The sequence below is a fragment of the Boleophthalmus pectinirostris genome, unplaced genomic scaffold, assembly GCF_026225935.1.
Source record: "Boleophthalmus pectinirostris isolate CB_2022bp ecotype Guang Dong unplaced genomic scaffold, ASM2622593v1 HiC_scaffold_18, whole genome shotgun sequence".
NCBI lineage: Eukaryota > Metazoa > Chordata > Actinopteri > Gobiiformes > Gobiidae > Boleophthalmus > Boleophthalmus pectinirostris.
This window is the reverse complement of record NW_026571133.1, coordinates 45,653,936-45,674,824: the sequence shown is the minus strand read 5'-3', so window position 1 is coordinate 45,674,824 and position 20,889 is coordinate 45,653,936. Positions and strand designations below refer to the sequence as shown.

Genomic DNA, 20,889 nt, shown 5'->3' with positions numbered 1-20,889 from the left:
ACACGGAGCAGACAGCGACCGCACAGCGAAACACACCCACAGCCACACTCATCACTCCACACCGACGAGGAACGGAACGGAGGAAAGAACTGAAAAAGCGAGTGCAATGTGCCACTTCTAGACACAACTGAACAACTGAGTCACTGCGAACACACCGACAATCCAGTGGTCCCAGACAGCACCCTCCCTACACGCCACAACTGAACAAAGCCCAGAGTCACTGTGAACACCACAAACAAATTCCAACTGAGCCATCCAACTGTTGTGTTTCGTTTAAAGTCCGGTGCGGTTTATTTGTGAAAAAAGTTAGAAAATAGACCATTTCATGCCGCATAATCCAGAGCGTCTAATAGCCCGGAAAATACGCTAAATAAATGACTTCTAGGAAACATTACAGATACAAACCAAGTGCTTAAGTGTTCTTTTATTCTGGTATTTATTTTAAAAGGTTGGGCATTCGCTCGATTATGGAAAAAATCATCACTTTTATTTTGGTCAATATTCAACAATTTTAGTCAACAATATGATTATTCAAACGATTATTTTTTAGTTACACGATGCATTTATTCAGCATTTCTCCCTCTCAAAAAAAAACTTTAATAAGTTACGCAAAACTTTCAAATTGAAAATGCGTAACTTGTGATGTATAAAATTTTATAAAATGAATAAAATAAACTTTGAACATGAAATAAGACATAGAAAAACATAAATATACCAAAATAAACTATATATCCAGCTGTTCTACAATCTCTATATAAAAAAATATACTTATTTTTTAATAAATAACTCAAAATAAACTTTTAGTATCACAGCCATGATTTTGCCATTATTTTCTTAATTGATCCGTATCAATTCAATTTGAAATGTATCATACCGAAAGTGCACTGTATCGAGATATGTATCGTATCGTGGCCTATGTATCGTATCGTGGCCTATGTATCGTATCGTGGCCTGTGTATCGAGGTCTGTATCGTATCGTGGCCTGTGTATCGAGGTCTGTATCGTATCGTGGCCTGTGTATCGAGGTATGTATCGTATCGTGGCCTGTGTATCGAGGTCTATATTGTATCGGCAACTTCTTAATGATACCCAGCCCTGTTCCAGACTCATGCAGAGCTGTGTCACGGTTATCCTTAAAACAACTAGCATGCTAATAGAACACATCAGCGTTACTTCCTGGTTTACACACGACTCAAACACTTTATCGTTGGGATCAAAACTGGACCTCTACTGTCTGCATTTTACAATATATCTGTATTGGGGGAAAAAAATACTTTTACTGCATGATTTTTGGTTTTCTTTGTCTCGGTCTGTACTTGGGTCTGCGTTTGCTCATATGAAGTCTGTTCTCTCGGTTGGATGCAGCTGCAGTAAAACCAGTTTCCAAGTCCACACGTCACATGAGCTGTAATCGTATTAAAGACTTTTGGCTCTGAGGGAATTTTATCACATTTTTTCTCCAACTGTTCAACTCAGAATGTTTAAAAAGGACTTAACTCAGGGCGGGGGCGGTACTCACCAAAAAAATAAACTTATAGATAGGACAATATATTCTTATAGGACTGTAAAAGGAAAATCGAAGAAAAAATAAAATTTGAATGGACATAATTAGCAAATCCTCAAACACTGCAGTTTCTGAAGTTCCATCATTTTCTTCAATAACAAAATCCAAGAATTTCTTTAGATCCATCATGGAGTAACTTTTTAAAATGTATTATATTTCTTATTTTTCTTTTTTTCTTATTTTGAGAGGGAAAAAGATCATATCAAACATGGAGATCAGTCAGTATAGGAAAAAAAATCTTATTTTTTCCATCTCGGCCAGCTCTAGATTATTCTGCTTTAATTTAATTCTCAAAGGTAAAATTGTAGAGTATAATGTCAGATTAGTGTCTGATTTTTGATTCTTTTGACAAATCCTGACCCAGAGACACTAAAGGATAGGGCTGGTATCATTAAGTAGTTGCCAATACGATATATACCTCGATACATAGGCCACAATATGATACACATCTTGATACAGTGCACTTTTGATTTGATACGATATATTTCAAATTGATTCGATAAGTTCAATAAAAAATAAAGGCTAAATCATGGCTGTGATACTAAACGTTTGTTGACCCACTTCTTGTGCAAAGTGAATATAAAACAAACCTTTTACTCATCAAAACAGTGAAAATGTCAAATGTGTCACATAAATGAGTTTCCTTCCTCTAAACAAACAACAAAACTGTAGCTTTAACATACACCAAAAAATACTCTTGGCGATATATTGATACAGCAGTCCACAATATCAATACTGTATCATCACATTAAACAATATGATATATCGATAGGGGGTGGGGGTATATAAGCATTGCTTCTCCCCACTTCTTTTCTGAATAATTGATTATTTTATTTTTTATTTTTTTTGGAGATTATAGTTGTCATGAGCAGTGTAAAATAATTGCCTTTATGTATCTGTAAATTACTGTATGATAATGCAATTTATCATTTACTGTATGATGATGCAATGTATTATTTATGGTAACTGAATAAAGTTATCATCAAGATATTTCAGTATTTTTGCACACCCCTACTAAAGGATGGGTCAAATGCAGAGAACACATACGGGGACATTAAAGAGAACTTTAAAGCTGCATTGTGTAACTTTTCTGCTGGAGGGTCTGTCAAACGCTTTTCTCCATGGACATGCTGTTGCTTTGTCTGGAATGTTTCAGCCCAAACCAGACCAAATTACAGGTCAGATCTGTGGAGAGGCGACCTCACTCGCAGTCAGAAGGTCTGTTTTTCTAAGGATTTTTCACCTGTGATTGAATAAATGTAAAGTAGCTGTTTAATGTCACACTGTGGAACATTCCAGTCAGAGAAATGACGTATCCATAGAAATAAGCAGGTGACAAACCCCCTACAAAAAAGTTGCATAGCGCATCTTTAACTGTCTCCATGGAGGCAAGCTGGCCACATCACCAGGCCAAGTTACGGGTTAGATCAGTGGAGAAATGGACCCACTGACAGAAATAATGCGTGCAGTTTGAAGAAATCAAAATACCTGTAATTTAATAAATACAAGCTATATTATTTGCTTAATGCCATACTGTGGAACATCCCAGACAAAGTGTTACTGCATTGCCTGGGATGTTCTCCACACTATAGAGAAGGGCTGATGGTGGAAAAGTTACACAGTGCACCTTTAACCTTAACTGTTCTGATAAATATTTTAAATTGTATTGTTGTTTGTTTCCTCAGGAGTGTATTCTCTCTGGCATCATGTCGGTGAAGGGGAAGAAGGTGCTTCACATGGACCGAAACTCATACTACGGAGGAGAGAGCGCCTCCCTCACGCCGCTCGAGGAGGTGAGGAACTGCAGCGAACTACTGAATTTTCCGGACTATAAGTTGCTCTGGAGTATAAGTCGCACCAGCCAAAAAATGCATAATGAAGAAGAAAAACATATACAGTTTGCTCATAAGTTTACGTACCCTGGCAGAATTTACGATTTCTTGGCCATTTTTCAGAGAATATGAATGATAACACAAAAACTTTTCTTTCACTCCCGGTTAGTGCTTGGGTGAAGCCATTTATTATCAACAGCTGTTTACTCTTTTTAAATCATAGTGACAACAGACACTACACAAATGACCCTGATTAAAAGTTTACATACCCTTGAGATTTGGGCCTGATAACACGCACACAAATGAGTTTGAGTGGTTACTAAAACACACCTGTGATGTGTCTGCTTGTAATCAGAGTGTATATAAAGGTTCAGTGAGGTTCTGGGCTCCTGACACATCCTTTCACTGACATCTCTGCATTTTGAGTCATGGGGAAAGCAAAAGAACTGCCAAAAGATCTGCGGGAAAAGGTTTAGAATTATTCAGGCCTTTCTGAATCCTGACAGGATGGTTTCGGTGTCACTAAAGGTCCAGGCTTTGTCCATCCATCCAGTGACTTCAGGAAAGTTTCATGGTGCATCCTTCTGGTGTCACAAGTTTCTCTTGCTCCAAACTTTTTTTCTGCTGCTCGATTACTGTTTTCAGCTGCAGATTTCACGACTTGCAGAGAGATCTGGGCGGCAGTCGAAGGCGGGGGCCTCGACGACCGGATCTCCAGACATGGAGACTAGCTCTGGGGACATGGAATGTCACCTCGCTGGGGGGGGAAGGAGCCTGAGCTTGTGCGGGAGGTTGAGCGTTACCGACTACATATAGTCGGCCTCACCTCCACGCACAGTTTGGGCTCTGGAACCCAACTCCTTGAGAGGGGCTGGACTCTCCATTTCTCTGGCGTTGGCCGCGGGGAGTGGCCGCGGGCTGGTGTGGGCTCATTGCCCCACAGCTCAGCCGCTTGGTGTTGGAGTTCACCCCGGTGAACGAGAGGGTCGCGTCCCTGCGCCTTCAGGTCGGGGACAGGTCTCTCACTGTGGTGTCGGCCTACGGGCCGATCAGCAGTGCCGAGTACCCGGCCTTCTTGGAGTCCTTGGGAGGGGTACTAGACAGTGCACCGACCGGGGACTCTGTTGTTCTCCTGGGGGACTTCAACGCCCACGTGGGCAACGACAGTGACACTTGGAGAGGGGTGATTGGGAGAAACGGCCTCCCTGATCTGAACCCGAGCGGTGTTTTGTTATTGGACTTCTGTGCTAGTCACGGTTTGTCCATAACGAACACCATGTTCGAGCACAAGGGTGTCCATAAGTGCACGTGGCACCAGGACACCCTAGGCCGGAGGTCGATGATCTTTGTAGTCGTGTCATCTGATCTCCGGCCGCGTGTCTTGGACATTCGGGTGAAGAGAGGGGCTGAGCTGTCAACTGATCACCACCTGGTTGTGAGTTGGGTTCGCTGGCGGAGGAGGAAGCCGGAAAGACCTGGCAGGCCCAAGTGTGTAGTGAGGGTCTGTTGGGAACGTCTGGCGGAGCCCTCTGTCAGAGGGACTTTCAGCTCGCACCTCCGGGAGGACTTCTCCCGGATTCCGGGGGAGGCTGGAGATATGGAGTCCGAGTGGGCTTCATTCTCGGCCTCTATTGTCGATGCGGCTGCTCGGAGCTGTGGGCGTAAGGTCTGGTGCCTGTCACGGCGGCAATCCCCGAACCCGGTGGTGGACACCGGAAGTAAGGGATGCTGTCAAGCTGAAGAAGGAGTCCTATTGGGCCTTGCTGGCTCGGGGGACTCCTGAGGCAGCTGACGGGTACCGGCGGGCCAAGCGTGCTGCAGCCCGTGCGGTTGCGGAGGCAAAAACTCGGAGCTGGGAGGAGTTCGGGGAGGCCATGGAGAAGGACTATCGGACGGCCTCAAAGAGATTCTGGCAAACCGTCCGGCGCCTCAGGAGGGGGAAGCAGTTCTTCGCCAACACTGTTTACAGTGTGGGGGGAGAGCTGCTGACCTCAACCTCGATCTCCTCAATCCCACCATCACGTCTTCCGAGGAGGAGGCCGAGGCTGGGGACTCGGAGGCGGACTCATCCATCACCCAGGCTGAAGTCACTGAGGTGGTTGGCAAGCTCCTTGGTGGCAAGGCTCCGGGGTTGGATGGGATCCGTCCTGAGTACCTTAAGTCTCTGGATGTTGTGGGGCTGTCTTGGCTGACACGCCTCTTCAACATCGCGTGGGTCGGGGACAGTACCTCTGGACTGGCAAACCGGGGTGGTGGTCCCTCTGTATAAGAAGGGGGACCGGAGGGCGTGCTCCAACTATAGGGGGATCACACTCCTCAGCCTTCCCGGTAAGGTCTATGCCAGGGTGCTGGAGAGGAGAATCCGGCCGATAGTCAAACCTCAGATCCAGGAAGAGCAGTGTGGTTTTCGTCCTGATCGTGGAACACTGGACCAGCTCTACACTCTCCATAGGGTGCTCGAGGGTTCATGGGAGTTTGCCCAACCAGTCCACATGTGCTTTGTGGACTTGGAGACCGTGTCTCTCGTGGTGTCCTGTGGGGGGTGCTCTGGGAGTATGGGGTCCGGGGCCCTTTGCTAAGGGCTGTCCGGTCCCTGTATGACCGGAGCAGGAGCTGTGTTCGCATTGCCGGCAGTAAGTCAGACCTGTTCCCAGTGCATGTTGGACTCCGCCAGGGCTGCCCTTTGTCACCGGTTCTGTTCATTGTGTTTATGGACAGAATTTCTAGGCGCAGTCAGGGGCCGGAGGGGGTCCGGTTTGGGGACCACAGGATCTCATCTCTGCTGTTTGCGGATGATGTTGTCCTGTTGGCTTCATCGAACCAGGACCTGCAGTGTGCACTGGGGCGGTTTGCAGCCGAGTGTGAAGCAGCTGGGATGAAGATCAGCTCTTCCAAGTCTGAGGCCATGGTTCTCGACCGGAAAAAGGTGGCTTGCCCTCTCCGGGTGGGTGGGGAGTCTTTGCCTCAAGTGGAGGAGTTCAAGTATCTCGGGGTCTTGTTCACGAGTGAGGGAAGGACGGAACGTGAGATTGACAGGCGGATCGGTGCAGCTTCAGCAGTGATGCGGTCGCTGTATCGGACCGTTGTGGTGAAGAGGGAGCTGAGTCGAAAGGCGAAGCTCTCGATTTATCGGTCAGTCTTCGTTCCTACTCACCTATGGTCATGAGCTCTGGGTAGTGACCGAAAGGATGATCGCGGATACAAGCGCTTGAAATGAGTTTCCTCCGCAGGGTGGCTGGGCGCTCCCTTAGAGATAGGGTGAGGAGCTAAGTCACACGGGAGGAGCTCGGAGTAGAGCCGCTGCTCCTCCACGTCGAGAGGAGCCAGTTGAGGTGGCTCGGGCATCTGTTCTAGATGCCTCCTGGGCGTCTCCCTCGGGAGGTGTTCCGGGCACGTCCCACCGGGAGGAGGCCCCGGGGAAGACCCAGAACTCTTGGCTGGCCTGGGAACGCCTCGGGGTTCCCCCGGAGGAGCTGGAGGACGTGTCTGGGGTGAAGGAAGTCTGGGAGTCCCTGCTTAGGCTGCTGCCCCCGCGACCCGGCCCCGGATAAGCGGACGAAAATGGAGACATTTGTGTTCAGTCTTCTCAGTCGTCTTTATAAGTTTGTTTAAATGTTAAATGTTCAGTGGTGCAGACGTAACGGTGCGATCGACTGACATGATACAGACAGAACAGAGGCTCTTTCTGCAGGAGACATGAGCAGTAGAGTGAAGTGACAGTGGTACAGGAGGAACAGGAGCAGCAGATACTGACATACAAGATTAGAGACTCACCGCATCAATGTGAACATTTTAACATATAAGTTGCAGAACCACCCATGAAAAAAGTGCAATTTATTGTCTGAAAAATACGGTACACTTGTTCTGATAAGATACTGATTTTTAGCAAGGCACTGATCTGATACCAGTCTGTATTGTCCTGAATGAGGATCCATAGGTGCCACTGTTGATGTCTTTGACTGATGCTGCCACTAATGCGCAGAGCAGGCACTATAATGACAGATAAAACATCTGTTTTATACCTTAATTTAGCCTTTGGTGCGGACACTGAAATTTCTAAAATAACTACGGAGGCAACAGCGCTAACTAGGGTTTGTTACACTGCATAATTAGACTTGTGCTTCAAGGGTGAACGTCTTTACAGGCTTCCCTTGTCACATTTAATGAGAGCTTTAATTCCGAATAAAATAATTTAATTCTGAATAAAAATTAACTCTGCTTTAAAAAGACCATGTGAAAACAAAATTCCTAATGAAAATGATTATTATTTATTATTTGAAGTAAGTGGGTGGTTTATTCCAATTTTAAAGCCAAATTAATTTATTCCTGGATCATGTAAATGTTTATTTTTCTTAAAAATAATGTCGGTGGTTCAGTGCGTGCTCGTTGTGTCACCCTTCTGACGTGATCCGGACGATCCGGCTCCACCAGTCCTGTCTTCGGACTTTCATCCAGTTCTCTTTGGATTTGCGAAAGGGTTGCAAGAGTGGGCTGAGGTAGAGCAGCCAGTGACTACTTGGACTACTTAGAATACTTAGAAAAACAGGCATTGTGACTGTGAGCGGGGTTGCCTCTCCACAGATCTGATTTGGTCTCTGTGGCAATAGAAAGGTTTGACAACATACTGTGAAACATTCCAGACAAAGCAATAACATCTCCATGGAGAAAAGCATTTGACGGACCCTTCACCAGAAAAGTTACACAATGCACCTTTAAAATAGTTTCTTTGACATAACCTGCTCATTTGGTCTCCTCAGGTGTATAAGAGGTTCCAGTTGCCCGGGAGCCCTCCGGAGTCGATGGGGAAAACCCGGGACTGGAACGTGGATTTGGTGCCAAAGTTCCTCATGGCAAACGGTTTGTGCTGAGTCTGTTTCATTATTTACTGTTCAATTTGTCCATGTTTTGTGTCTGTAGGAATAAACAATTTGGGATGAGAAAAAAATGCAGTTAGATTTTGTTGGGTTTCAGTTCAGAATTTAAAAAAAAAGCTTCTTCTTTTTCTTCCTGTTTGAAAAACACAACAAAACTGCAAAAACAAAAGCTTGTCCAGAATTTAAGATGCAAAGAAAATGACTTAAAAGTAGTGAAATGATCTGTTCGTGCAGGAAGATAATTTTACTTGACAAGTTCTCTTAAAATAAACTACCTCCTAGACTAGAATTAAGCAGCCTCAGAACTATTAAGTAGATATAGAATAAATCTGAAAACAAGATGAATAACTTGATATAAGTTTTAAAATCTTGGTCAGATCAGAGAAATTTGCAGTGAAGGGAGTTCCATAACTGTTGTCATATTTTATCCTGGGCCAAAACTCATCTAATGTATACAGAAATTATTATTTGACAAATAGAAATATCAGAAAACACCTTTATTTTGTTGAATTACTGTTTAAAGTATCAGAAAAATGTGTTTATTTTGTGTAAATTGTGTCTAAAGAGTTATGTTATGTTTTAGGACTCCGTTTCTTATCATTTTCATCATATTTTTCAACTTTTCTTCACAAATTGCTTCTTGATTTGTGTAAAACTGTAATTTATATTTACCGAGGTATTATCCCACCAAATTAAGTAGGAATGAGAAAACTAGAATACTTGTCATAAGCAGTTTAACACCAAATCCCCTTTAAGCTTGGGCTAAAAGTCTGTTTGTGTTTTGTTTTCAGGTCAGCTGGTGAGGATGCTGCTCATCACGCAGGTCACTCGGTACCTGGACTTTAAAGTGGTTGAGGGGAGTTTTGTGTTTAAAGGAGGAAAAATCTACAAAGTCCCGTCCACTGAAGCAGAGGCTCTGGCATCAGGCAAGAAAACTCTCTAACATAACATAAACCAGAGCTGTGTCTGTAATGTGTGATCTATGAGCCCGTTTACACCAGTCCTACTCTGCTCTTATCGGCCTGCTTCTGTTTCCATTACATTATTCACCTTATGACCCTGTCACACCTTGACCATTTAGCCAGCGTGTGCCGACGTATGAAAAATTTGGCAAATACACTGGCATACGTTGGGTAAGTTATAGGTAAGGTTTTTTTTTATAAGTTCTGAGCATGCTGAAGCACACTGGCATAAGTCGACATATGGCAAGGTCATCAAAACATTTTCAGCATGCTTAAAATTTCTCAGTGTGTGCTTATACGTTCTGCACATGTAGGCCGTAAGTTGTAGGTAAGTTATGTGATCGTTGACACACGTTCACACATGTTAATTGTAAATTACTCGTAAGTCCAAATACGTTGAGATAATGTCTCACGTACCCAGAACTTTTGAGTAACGAGCTTTGAACCTGTGTGTAACTTATATTGAACTTACCTCCAACACATATTGACATATGCGTATTTGGCATGTTCCAGACGACCACAGAACTTGCTGAATATGTTTCTAACTTATAGCTACCGTATAAAGGTGTGGGAAACAGTCATTTGCATTTTCAAGAAGAGCATCATGTGAACACCATACAGCCTAAATAAATAACCAACGTAGTGCGTGTGAAGCTGCAGATTAGTGATAGTGACTCTACTTCCTATGGACTTCATCTTCAATCTTTTAATGCTTTAAAAACCATCTATCTGTTTTCAGTTTTGTCTTGTATCTAAACTAGAAGTGCAGAGCTTTGATCTTTTGAAAAGCGACTGGTTTTACTGTAGAAAGGAAATGGCTGACGTGATTGTGCTCACAACTTTACAGCCTGTGACCTGCAGACATATCCCGCCGCTCTATACCTACAGACCTATCAATCAATCAGCTGTATTCAGCACCAAGGACAGTGAGAGACGTAAAATATGACGTGTTGGAATAGTGATCCCAAAAAGTGGCGGAAAACTGGCATGTCTAAATAGAAGCATGTTGTAATATCGGGTTGTCTAAAGGTTGAGATGTCAGAATGATGGGATGGAATATGCGGTGAAATCCCACTGTACCAGTTGTGTGCCAAAAGGAGTTTTCTTTGGCGTGACGCTGATTATAATGTTGCTACTGTGATGTCTAGTGCAGTTATGATTTAAGTCATCGAGTGGCAGCCTTTTTTTTAATAGGTGACGACACATGAGCGTCAGTGATATGCTGCTGTGCACTATGCATAACTTGAGACTGTTGTAATTTCTATATAAGTTACTAATACGTTAGGTATACGTCCAAATGGTTATGAATACTCCCAAAATAAAAAATAAAAAAACATTGATAGTTCAGTGTATGCCAGCATTTTAGGGAAATTCTAGTAGGTCGGCATGTGCTGGCTAAATCATCAAGGTGTGACAGGGACTTTATTCCCAAGGTTCTATGGGCACCGCCATTGTCTCTGGGGTTGTGTTATTTTGCAATGGGGCTGACTCTTAAAGGTGCACTAGAGAGAAAGGTTTAATACCGTCACACTTTTTACACAATTTTACACAAATCACAAAACTTTGCACAATATTTTACCAGCAAAACTTTTCTCTTATTTTCCTTTTTAAAATGAATGGGATTCCTGTTTGACTGGAAGTGCCACTACAAAGTGCAGTTTGGCATTTATGGTGCTTTCACACCATCAGCAGTTGGTGCACACCAAACATTCCAAAAGCTCTTAGTTGGGTTTGTTTTCATTGGTGTGAAAGCCTCAATCACACTCGGATCCGCACTAAATCAAGAGGACCGAGACCTCAAAAAAGAGGTCCTCAGGTCTCATGGGTCTGGTCTTATGTTCTTAAACCTGTCTCTCCTCCTCAGGTCTCATGGGTTTGTTTGAGAAGCGGCGTTTTAAAAAGTTCCTGACGTTTGTGGCTGGTTTCGACGTGAACGACCCAAAGACTCTGGAGGGGGTGGACCCACAGAAGACCACCATGAGGGAGATCTACAGCAAGTTCAGCCTGGGCCAGGATGTCCAGGACTTCACTGGGCACTCGCTCGCCCTCTACCGCACAGACGAGTGAGTGAGGGCAGGGGTCAGAGGTCAGAGAGCAACGGATTAGTTATGATGCTGGGTTTAGATGACATCACAACATTCTACAGGCTAATAATATTTAATACAGATGGAGGGAGCAACATTAATATTGTAATATTGTTAATATAAAATGCTGATAAAATGAGTTCTGAGGTGAAGTCACCAATAGAAATGATTGATTTATTTGTGCTGACAGTAAAGACGCTGAACTTTGTGTCAGATTTTCTTTCATGTGGATAGGCCCAGTGATTGTAGAGATATTACATCTGGATTGTACTAAACGGGGTTCCATGTCAGTGAGTTACATCTCTTACAGTTTCTAAAAGCAGCACTAGAATGGAAATGAAACTATGAAATTAAATAAAAATGTTAAGGCCTAAATTGGAAAGTGAATCATGACATTTAGAAATAAGGAGTTAAGTTAAAATGTCGTCTTGTCTCGTTCTTGTGGACCCAATCTCGTCTTGTAGAAATTGTCTCGTCCTGTTCTAAGAAACGTTAAACGACAAATTCTACCATAAAATGTATTAGATTAGATTAAATTCCACTTTATTGTCATTACACATGTATAAATACAAGGTAACGAAATGTGGTTTAGCATCTAATGAGAAGTGCAAGGAGCAGCAAGTGGAGCATATACACTATAGACAATATACAGTATATTACAGTGTAGAATGTAGTGAATATATACAAATAAATATGGCACTATGAACAGGTGGGAATTAGGTATAATATCCTTGGCTCATATATAAGCTGATGTAAACAATAATACAATTTACATACGAAGCTACTAGATTATACTATGAACAAATTTACAGGGTGTGCTATAGACAATATCAATATGTATGACATATATAAATGAGCAAAAGATGTATATGAACTGGTGAAGTGTAAATAAATCTAAAGTGATGTATCAGATGTCATCTGAACATGGTACATTTAATGGCCGAGGGGGAGAGTGGGTGACATGGTGAGGGAACATGGGTGTTCAGCAGGGGATAAAGTTCAGTAAGGAAACAGCTCTGAGGAAGAAAGTGTTCCTGAAGCTGCTTCTTACTCGTCCTCCAGCTCAGTTTAAAATGAAAGTTAACTATGAATCTTGTATGAGCACCAGAGGAGCTGTGTGAATGAACATTCAGGGCTTTCAGCAGGAAAGGGACAGGAAAGGGATGAAATATAATATAATAACTAAGGATTCTAGTGAACACAACTTTTTTTTTTTTTTTTTTTTTATTATAAATAATAATGTCTTTAAACTTTTTTCATAATCAGAAACGACACAGTTTGAGTCAGTGCCATTTAACACGCACAAATGTCCTCCTCACTCGTCTCCATGGAGTTGGTCTACATTTAATACCATATTGTGGAACATAATCTTTAATATCTCCATGGAGACGAGCAGTGGTTTGTTTGTTTTATATGCTACCATCCCCGTCATGCTGTTGTTGTGTTTGCAGTTACCTGGATAAGCCCTGTATCGAGGCCATAAACAAGATCAAACTCTACAGTGAATCTCTGGCCCGATATGGAAAAAGTCCCTATCTCTACCCCCTGTATGGACTGGGAGAGCTGCCCCAGGGCTTTGCAAGGTAACTCCACTACTGTGGCAGAGTGGTTGGCCGGTCTCCTCTCAGTGAGGAGGTTGTGGGTTAGACTCCTGATCTCTTGCTTTATGTTACTGTAAATGTGCAGCACAGATTAAAGTATATGTGTGTTGTTTCAGATTGAGCGCCATCTACGGAGGCACGTACATGCTAAACAAACCCATCGAGGAGATCGTTGTGGAGAACGGGAAAGTGGTGGGAGTCAAGTCTGAAGGAGAGGTGAGGAATTATCATAATAATGACTTAGACTTATAATAAAAGTAAAAGTGTCTACTGTAACTCCTGTCTGATGAGCTGGAGATAGGCAAACAAGAGCAAACTGCTGCATATAGAAAGACTCCACCAGCAGACTCTGAAAACGATCAAAAATCAAACTCGTATGATCACTGTAAAATATTGAGTGAATTTTTAAATTGGGAGAATATAAGTATTTATTCAGACTAGGGCTGCTCGATTATGGAAAAAATCATGATCACTATTATTTTGGTCTACATTGAAATCATAATTATTCAAACTGTTATTTTTAGTTACATGATGCATTTATTCAGCATTTCTCTCTCTCAACAAAAACACTTTGTTATTGATCATTTATGCAAAACTTTTAAATTGAAAATTAAACATAAAATGAACTAAATATACTTTGAACATGAAATAAGACATAGAAAAGCACACATGTATCCAAAATAAACTATATATCCAGCTATTTTACAATCTATGTATTTAAAAAATGAATATATGAATAAATATACCTATGTATATAAAAACTATCACAAAATTCACACTAGGACTTTAGAACCATGCTGTGCTCACAATTGCTGTGGGCACCGAGTGCTTGCAGATCTGGTCAAGACAATTAAAAAAGAAAAATTTACATTTCTGCAACTCTTATATTAATACTCATATATAAATATACCATGACTTTTTAAGTACTATTTAGTTTAAAATTCATATAAATTGCAAAAATGTAAGCTATATTTGGTATTTTGGTTTAAATACTTGAAATGACTTGAAGCTCAAAGCAGATGACTTGGACTTGACTTGGATTTATTGGCCAGTGACTCGAGACTCAACTTTTGTTGTTTGCTGTTTTGTTTTTTGTTTGTTTTGAGTTTTCAGATATTAACTTTTCCTGGTTTTCCTGTGTTCAGATCGCTAGGTGTAAGCAGCTGATCTGTGACCCCAGTTACGCCCCAGATCGAGTGAAGAAGGTGGGACAGGTGATCCGCGTCATCTGCATCCTCAGTCACCCCATCGCCAACACTGGAGACGTCAGGTCCTGTCAGATCATCATCCCCCAGAACCAGGTCAACAGGAAACACGGTGAGAACATGCACACAAACAAGAGAGAGGGAAAGGATGGATGGAGGGAGAGGATGGACAGAAGATGGAAAAAGAGAAAAAGACAGGAAGAGAGAAAAAGAAAGGGAAAGAAAAAGAGAGCCAGAGGGAGGGGGGAGAGTAAGGAAGAAAGAAAGAGAAATAAGGGGGTAGCGAGAAAAAGAGAAAGATAGGGGGAGAGAGAGAAAGATAGAGTGAAAGAGAAACTGAGAGAGACAGAAGGAGCGAGAAAAGGAAGTTAGGTCAACAGGAAACGGTGAGAAAGCACACGCGGGCCACACCATTTGACTTCTTTTGTTTTGCGACACAGACAGCACACAGTCGTCTTTTTCACTCTAATGAGATCAACACAAGGAGACGATGTCACATCTTCTCTAATCATTTCCAGTTTAACTTGTGCCACAATGCGAAAATTGTCTTAATCACTTGTGAAAATCATTTTTTTTATGTTTTGGAGTTGAAAATTGTTCACTTGCACTACAGCTGACCCAAGAACTGGACAGTGCGATTCTAAATCTCCTCATGAAAACTACTAAACTTTTTTCTCTGTCTGACTTTCCCCATATTTGAAAGTTTACAAATATTTTACTAGTGGAATTATCAAAGAAAGCTGCTGCTTCTCCCACTGTAGGGCGCTGTCTTCATTTAATGCGAATGCGGTCAACGTTATTACAAAAATCTTGTCAAAAGCCTGATTGCAGAAAATCTCAGAATAAAGACATTAAAAAAAATATCTGTACTGGGGCCAAACTCATTTTACTCGACTACATGGATAAAAATAATGTACCATATTTTCCGGGCTATTAGGCGGCTCTTAAGCCTCCAACCCCATCAAAAAACGACCGCATGCCCCACAATCCGGAGCGTCCTATACACGAATCCACTCGGGTGTCCCAGCACGACTTCAGTAAACTACAAAGCTGCAAACACGCACGGAGCAGACAGCGACCGCGCAGTGAAAAACACCCGCAGACACACTCATCACTCCACACCGACAAGAAACGGAATGGAGGAATGACCTGAAAAAGCAAGTGCAATGTGCCACTTCTAGACACAACTGAACAACTGAGTCACTGTGAACACGCCGACAATCCAGCCGTCCCAGACAGCACCCTCCCTACACGCCACAACTGAACAAAGAACGCCACAAACAAACAAAACCACTCACCCATCACACTGTTGTGTTTCCTTTAAAGTCCGGTGTGGTTTATTTGTGAAAAAAGTTAGAAAATGGACCATTTGATGACAGTGCGTCTTATAATCCAGAGTGACTAATACTGCGCAAAATACGGTACTTTGAATGTTTGTGGGTAACTGAAACTTCTAATCTGTTGTTTCTTTCAGACATCTACGTGTGCATGATCTCGTTTGACCATAACGTGGCCTCAAAGGGAAAGTACATCGCCATCGCCAGCACCACGGTGGAGACCAACAACCCCGAGGAAGAAGTGCGGCCGGCTCTGGACCTGCTCAAACCCATAGACCAGTGCTTCACCAGCATCAGTGACCTGTACCAGCCCACCGACATGGGCGTGGAGAGCCAGGTACACACACAGAGACACACACGCACGGGTTTGGACCTGATTTAGTCCCTTTTTTAAAATTTAGTTACTTTAGTGGACACAGTAAGCCCGTTAGCCGCTGTATTCCAAATTGGTAGTAGGATTGGTTACACAGAGATCTGAATCCAATTGACTTCTTTTGAAAAATGGCCCTTCTCTTTGTAATTGCTGCTGTCAGACTCCTCATTCTGACCTTAAAATGTTCAAATTAACCCTCTCTACATGATCCTGGGCTTTTTAAACTTGGTAAATCAATATGTGGACAACAATATCCAATCTGGTGCCTTTTTTCCCCAAGATCTTTGCCCAAGAACAGATGGCTCCAGGAAGTGTAAGCAAAAGGTTTGATTGCAGCTTTTTGCCTCGTTAGGGTGTGTATTTTCAACTACCACACACTCCTGATTGGATCTTTAGTTCTGCAATATGCTCTTGCTATTTCAAATGTGGAAGTTGGTTTAAAATTGCTGTATTTATAACTAACCGCTGGCCTCATTCGGCTTCAGTTTACTGTAACCAAACATGATGACTTCCACTTTCATATAGTCTATGGTCCTGCCCTGGTCCCAGATCTGGAGATGGGTTCAAACTGGGACTGTGTAAAGAAGTGAGTGTTACGTCAACCACAGTGTTCAGCTCCAGTCAAATGAAGCTCATTGAGGCTGAAGTTATAGGCGCAAATTTGGAGGAGAGTTTCATATGGAATTCCAAGTTTGAGTGTCATAGCAACCAAAGAGCCAATTAGGAGTGAGGGTGTTGAAGATTCTCACCTGCACAGTTAACTTAGCAACAATGTCAATCAAACTTGTTGCTAACGTTAGTGAATGTGACCCGTGGATTGATTAAAATAACTGGATAGTGTATTGCTGCCTAGAGCTGTTTTGAGTTGGTGTAGTGGTCACTCACTGAAACTTCAGGGAAAAGAGAGGATATTCTATGTTATTAGGTTCTTTTTTTCAGACCTAGAGTGTTATTTCATACCTGACAGTTTGGACTGCTCACTAGCGTCTTCCTCAGAGTGGTCACGTGATGTTGCTGTGATGTGAGGGGGCTTTTTTACTCTCACACACCTGGGATGCTGTCCTGAGGAAGTGGGACTGCAGGTGGCGCTGTCGTCCTGCCTCCACCGGTAGGAAGACGGCGCCAAAACCTGTTTAAATCAACTGACCAGACACGTCACAGCAACGTCACGTGACTCTGAGGAAGACGCTAGTGAGCAGTTGAAACTGTCAGGTATGAAATAACAATGTAGGTCTGAAAAAAAGAACCTAATAACATAGAATATCGGAAGACCAAATGAATCTCATTGGACTAAAAGACAGGATATGCCAAAAAGGATTTTTCCTGTAGAGCGCAATGTAATCATGCTCGTGTTCGGCTGACAGGGCCTGACAGGGCCTGACAGGGCCTGACAGGGCCTGACCTGGGGACCTACAGTTTTCAAAAAGGTTGGCTTTTGTGTTGATTTTTATCTGTTTCTAGATCATAAACTTTCCTCCTTCAGTTGTCTTAAAAACATCTTTTTAATTGTTCGCTCCAGCTCTGCTCCAGCTCCTCTTACTCTGATTGGTCAAAGCAATCACGTGATACACGAGACCGCGCTCCTTGTGCACGCTTGTGTGCATTTGCACATGCCCGTGGGAGAAAAGAGCACTGCTGCGTGTGTTCAGTGGGCAGAGAGGAAATACCTGGCCGGGTTAGGCTAATCTGGAGATATGCACCATTGAGCTCGGCCCATTGACTTGAATGGGCGTCCATGTTTGGACAGCTGGGCTTGAAGTGACCTCAGGGAAAGACGGTGCCTGATTTGTCTGTCAGATTCATGATTTTGGTCTTAGAATGTTTGTATGAACATTAATAACAGAGAGGGGCGACGTTTTTTCAACACAAATTGAACTGGAACCCGTGCTCACTTCCTGTTTGGAGCACAGCGACTCGTGGGTTAGAACTGTCTCCTTTTAACAACAACTACAACAACAATTTTTTCAAATTTTTTCAGCAGTCTATGGGTCAAATACTGAACACAATTAAGTGTCCGTTCACATTAACCTACATCAAACCCTGTACATTCTCTTGTTTTTTATTTTCAGATCTTCCTCTCGCGTTCATACGACGCCACGACTCACTTCGAGACGACCTGCGACGACATTAAAGACATCTACAAACGGATGATGGGCGCCGAGTTTGACTTCGCCGAGATGGAGAGAGGACAGAACGACATCGTGGGAGAACAGGATTAAAAAAATAAATAAATAAATACCACTCCCTCAAATTAGCATCATATCAACTGCTGCAACTCCAACACCAAACTCACTGTGGACCTGTATGATTCAATAGACAAAATAACTAAAGACGCACTGTGGAACTTTTCAGTTGAGGGTCTGTCACTTTCTATGGATACGTCATTGCTCTGCCTGGAATGTTCCACAGTATGACATTAAACAGCTCTACCTTATATTTATTCAATTACAGGTGCTTTTATGCCTCAAAAATACTTGTAACTTGGTCTGGTTTGGTCTCCATGACGATAGAAAGTTTTAATGCCATACTGCAGAACATTCCAGACGAAGTAATAACATCAGAAATAGTATTTGACAGGCCCTACACCCGAAAAGTTACACAATGCACCTTTAAAAGATGCACTAAACTTTTCCACAGCGCCTCTTTCTGCCACGCGCTCGTCTCCATGGTTATCGCTTTGCCAAGAATGTTCCACAATAAGGCATTAAACTAAACTATCTTGCACATAGGTATTTTTATTGCCTTGACATCACACATTTTTTTTCAATAAGCGGGCTCACCCCTCCACATATCTGACTCGTAACTCTGCCTCGCCCTCTTGTTTCCACGGAGATGGATACATTTAATGCCATATTGCGGAACATTCAAGGCAAAGCAGTGATTTTTTTATTTTTTTTCTCCATAGAGAGGAGCAGAAATGTATAAAAATAGTAAAATGCACTGTGTTAAGTTTTCTACAGTGTTTCTGCCTCACACTCGTCTCCATGGTTACTGCTTTGCACATAAGATATAGAAGTTTAATGCTGTACTGTGTAACATTCAAAGCAAAGCAGGGTTTTTATTTTATTTTGTTTTTTATTTTGCCACACAGAGACGAGCAGAAATGTTCCGCAGTGCAGCTTTTTAAATATATCGCTGCTTTTCTTTTTGGAGGGTTCATTATTCTAGTCCCGAGATGCCAAATAGTTCTAGTTTTATCCACTGAGGAGTGAGTATTTTTGAAGGATTTAAATCAAAATAAATAAAAACTATAACCATCTCAGGTGTTAAAAGGCAATGGGGCTTGGTCGTCTTTGAGTGTTTTTCTCAGTAATATCAAACCAAGCGTTAAGTATTATGTTTTCAGCGTTAGCAGGGGACGTGGGAATACAATCTGAATGGGAGTCAATGGAAAAGATGGACTACATTATTGAAAAAAGTGGAATTCAAAATATATGGTAAATGTTGGAATATTTACAGTTTAGTTCAATTAGAAGTGGAAGTTCAGATGCCTTCATTTTGTTGTTGTGCTTTGTTCAGGTGATAAATACAGGGCAAAATATGAACTAGAATGTGACTTTTTACATTTAAATCGGGTAAAAGTTACAGTTTGAAGTTGTGTTGGCGTTTTATAATTCTAATAACAGTAGTTCAGATGGGACAGTCGGAGTGTAGTGTAATCTGTGTCAAACTCAGTTTCCCGGTAGTTAAAGCAATAAAACAAACTGGTGAAAATGCAATACAAACCAGATAATACAGATCAGGAACATTCTGTGAAGTAAACATTTGACACCAGGTATTAAACTGGATCTAAAATCAGGTCTTTAAACCAGGTATAAACAAAGGTCTAGAACCAGGTCTAAATCCAGGTCTCAAACAGATCTAGAATGAGGTCTAAACCTGGTCTAAAACAGATCTAAGACCAGATCTAAACCTTGGTCAAAAAAGGTCTAAAATCAGGTCCAAAACCAGGTCTAGAATCAGGTCTGAATCGGGTCTAAACAAGATTTAAGACCAGGTCTAAAGCTTAGTCAAAGTTCTAGAATCAGGTCCAAAACCAGGCCTAAAACCAGGTCTAAACTGGATCTAATATCAGGTCTTAAACCAGGTCTAAACATAGATTTTGAATCAGGTCTCCAAAGGTCTAGAATCAGATCTAGATCCAAGTCTAAAACTGGGTCTAATCTGGCTCTAAAATCAGGTCTTATTCCAGGTCTCAACAAAGTTCTCAAATCAGGTCTAGATCTGGGTCTATAACCAGGTCTAAACCCGTGCCAAAAATGGATCTAAACCTGGTTTAAGCCTTGGTCAAGAAAGAGCAAGAACCAGGTCCTGAACCAGGTCCTGAACCAGGTCTAAACCAGCACTTCCAGATTCACAGTCATTAAGTGTATTTTTTATTTTACTTAGTTCCTCTTTCTTACCATCGTGAAAATGTTCACTTCCCAGTGCAATTACTTCTACTACTACTGCAATAGAGTTTTGGGTACTGTTACTGTTATTATTTATCCATGCTTGGGACTGGTGCAAACATTATAAACAAGGCACTTGCGTCAGATTTCCCATTGACTTCCATTCATTTCCCTCCCAGCCCGTCGCTAGCCTCTATTAAAAGCACATTGCGTAGTTAGCCAAAGCCAGCTAAAGGGGGCGCTGTTTGTAATTCACCTTTCGACAAAATCATTTCTACTTGTAATATTGTAGTCATAAAGAGAGTATATGGCGTACGTGGAGTCTTAGTTGTACTGTTTCTCCAATGCCAAGCCGTCGAGCAGAAAAGTCCTGTGTGAGATGTTGTGAGATGTTGTGAGATGTTGTGAGATGTTGTAAGATGTTGTAAGATGTCCGCCGGCTGAGGTGGGGATCGCTCTTATATTTTTGAATAACGCGAGCGGTCGGTAACTTTTAAAATGCGTAAGGACCAAATGCAGCAGTATTGTTACAGACGTCAATCTGTACAAACATATCGGGGCTCAGTGATTTCTGTACTGCAAAGAAATATATTAAAACAAATGGAAAAGTGGCGGTATTTGAGTGTGTTTTTATTGATAATTTTTTTTATTAAACGTTGTGTTGTT

General features: G+C 42.2%; 1 protein-coding gene across 1 annotated transcript; it reads left to right on the top strand.

The window, feature by feature from the left end:
• Window positions 1–3,252: 3,252 nt before the first annotated feature.
• On the top strand, window positions 3,253–20,834 carry gdi2 (GDP dissociation inhibitor 2). Its single transcript, XM_055153253.1, has 9 exons — window positions 3,253–3,357; window positions 8,154–8,253; window positions 9,062–9,196; window positions 11,097–11,295; window positions 12,768–12,899; window positions 13,034–13,133; window positions 14,063–14,234; window positions 15,597–15,796; window positions 17,902–20,834. Exons 1-9 carry the CDS (start codon window positions 3,271–3,273, stop codon window positions 18,049–18,051), a joined length of 1,275 nt encoding a protein of 424 aa, XP_055009228.1. The 5' UTR covers window positions 3,253–3,270; the 3' UTR covers window positions 18,052–20,834.
• The last annotated feature ends 55 nt before the right edge of the window (window positions 20,835–20,889 follow it).

Excerpts from the sequence above, each read along its gene's own strand:
- gdi2 (XM_055153253.1), top strand. The coding sequence starts at position 3,271 with ATGTCGGTGAAGGGGAAGAAGGTGCTTCACATGGACCGAAACTCATAC. Across the intron at positions 3,358-8,153 it reads CCCTCACGCCGCTCGAGGAG|GTGTATAAGAGGTTCCAGTT; the intron begins GTGAGGAACTGC and ends TGGTCTCCTCAG. Across the intron at positions 14,235-15,596 it reads CCAGGTCAACAGGAAACACG|ACATCTACGTGTGCATGATC; the intron begins GTGAGAACATGC and ends TGTTTCTTTCAG.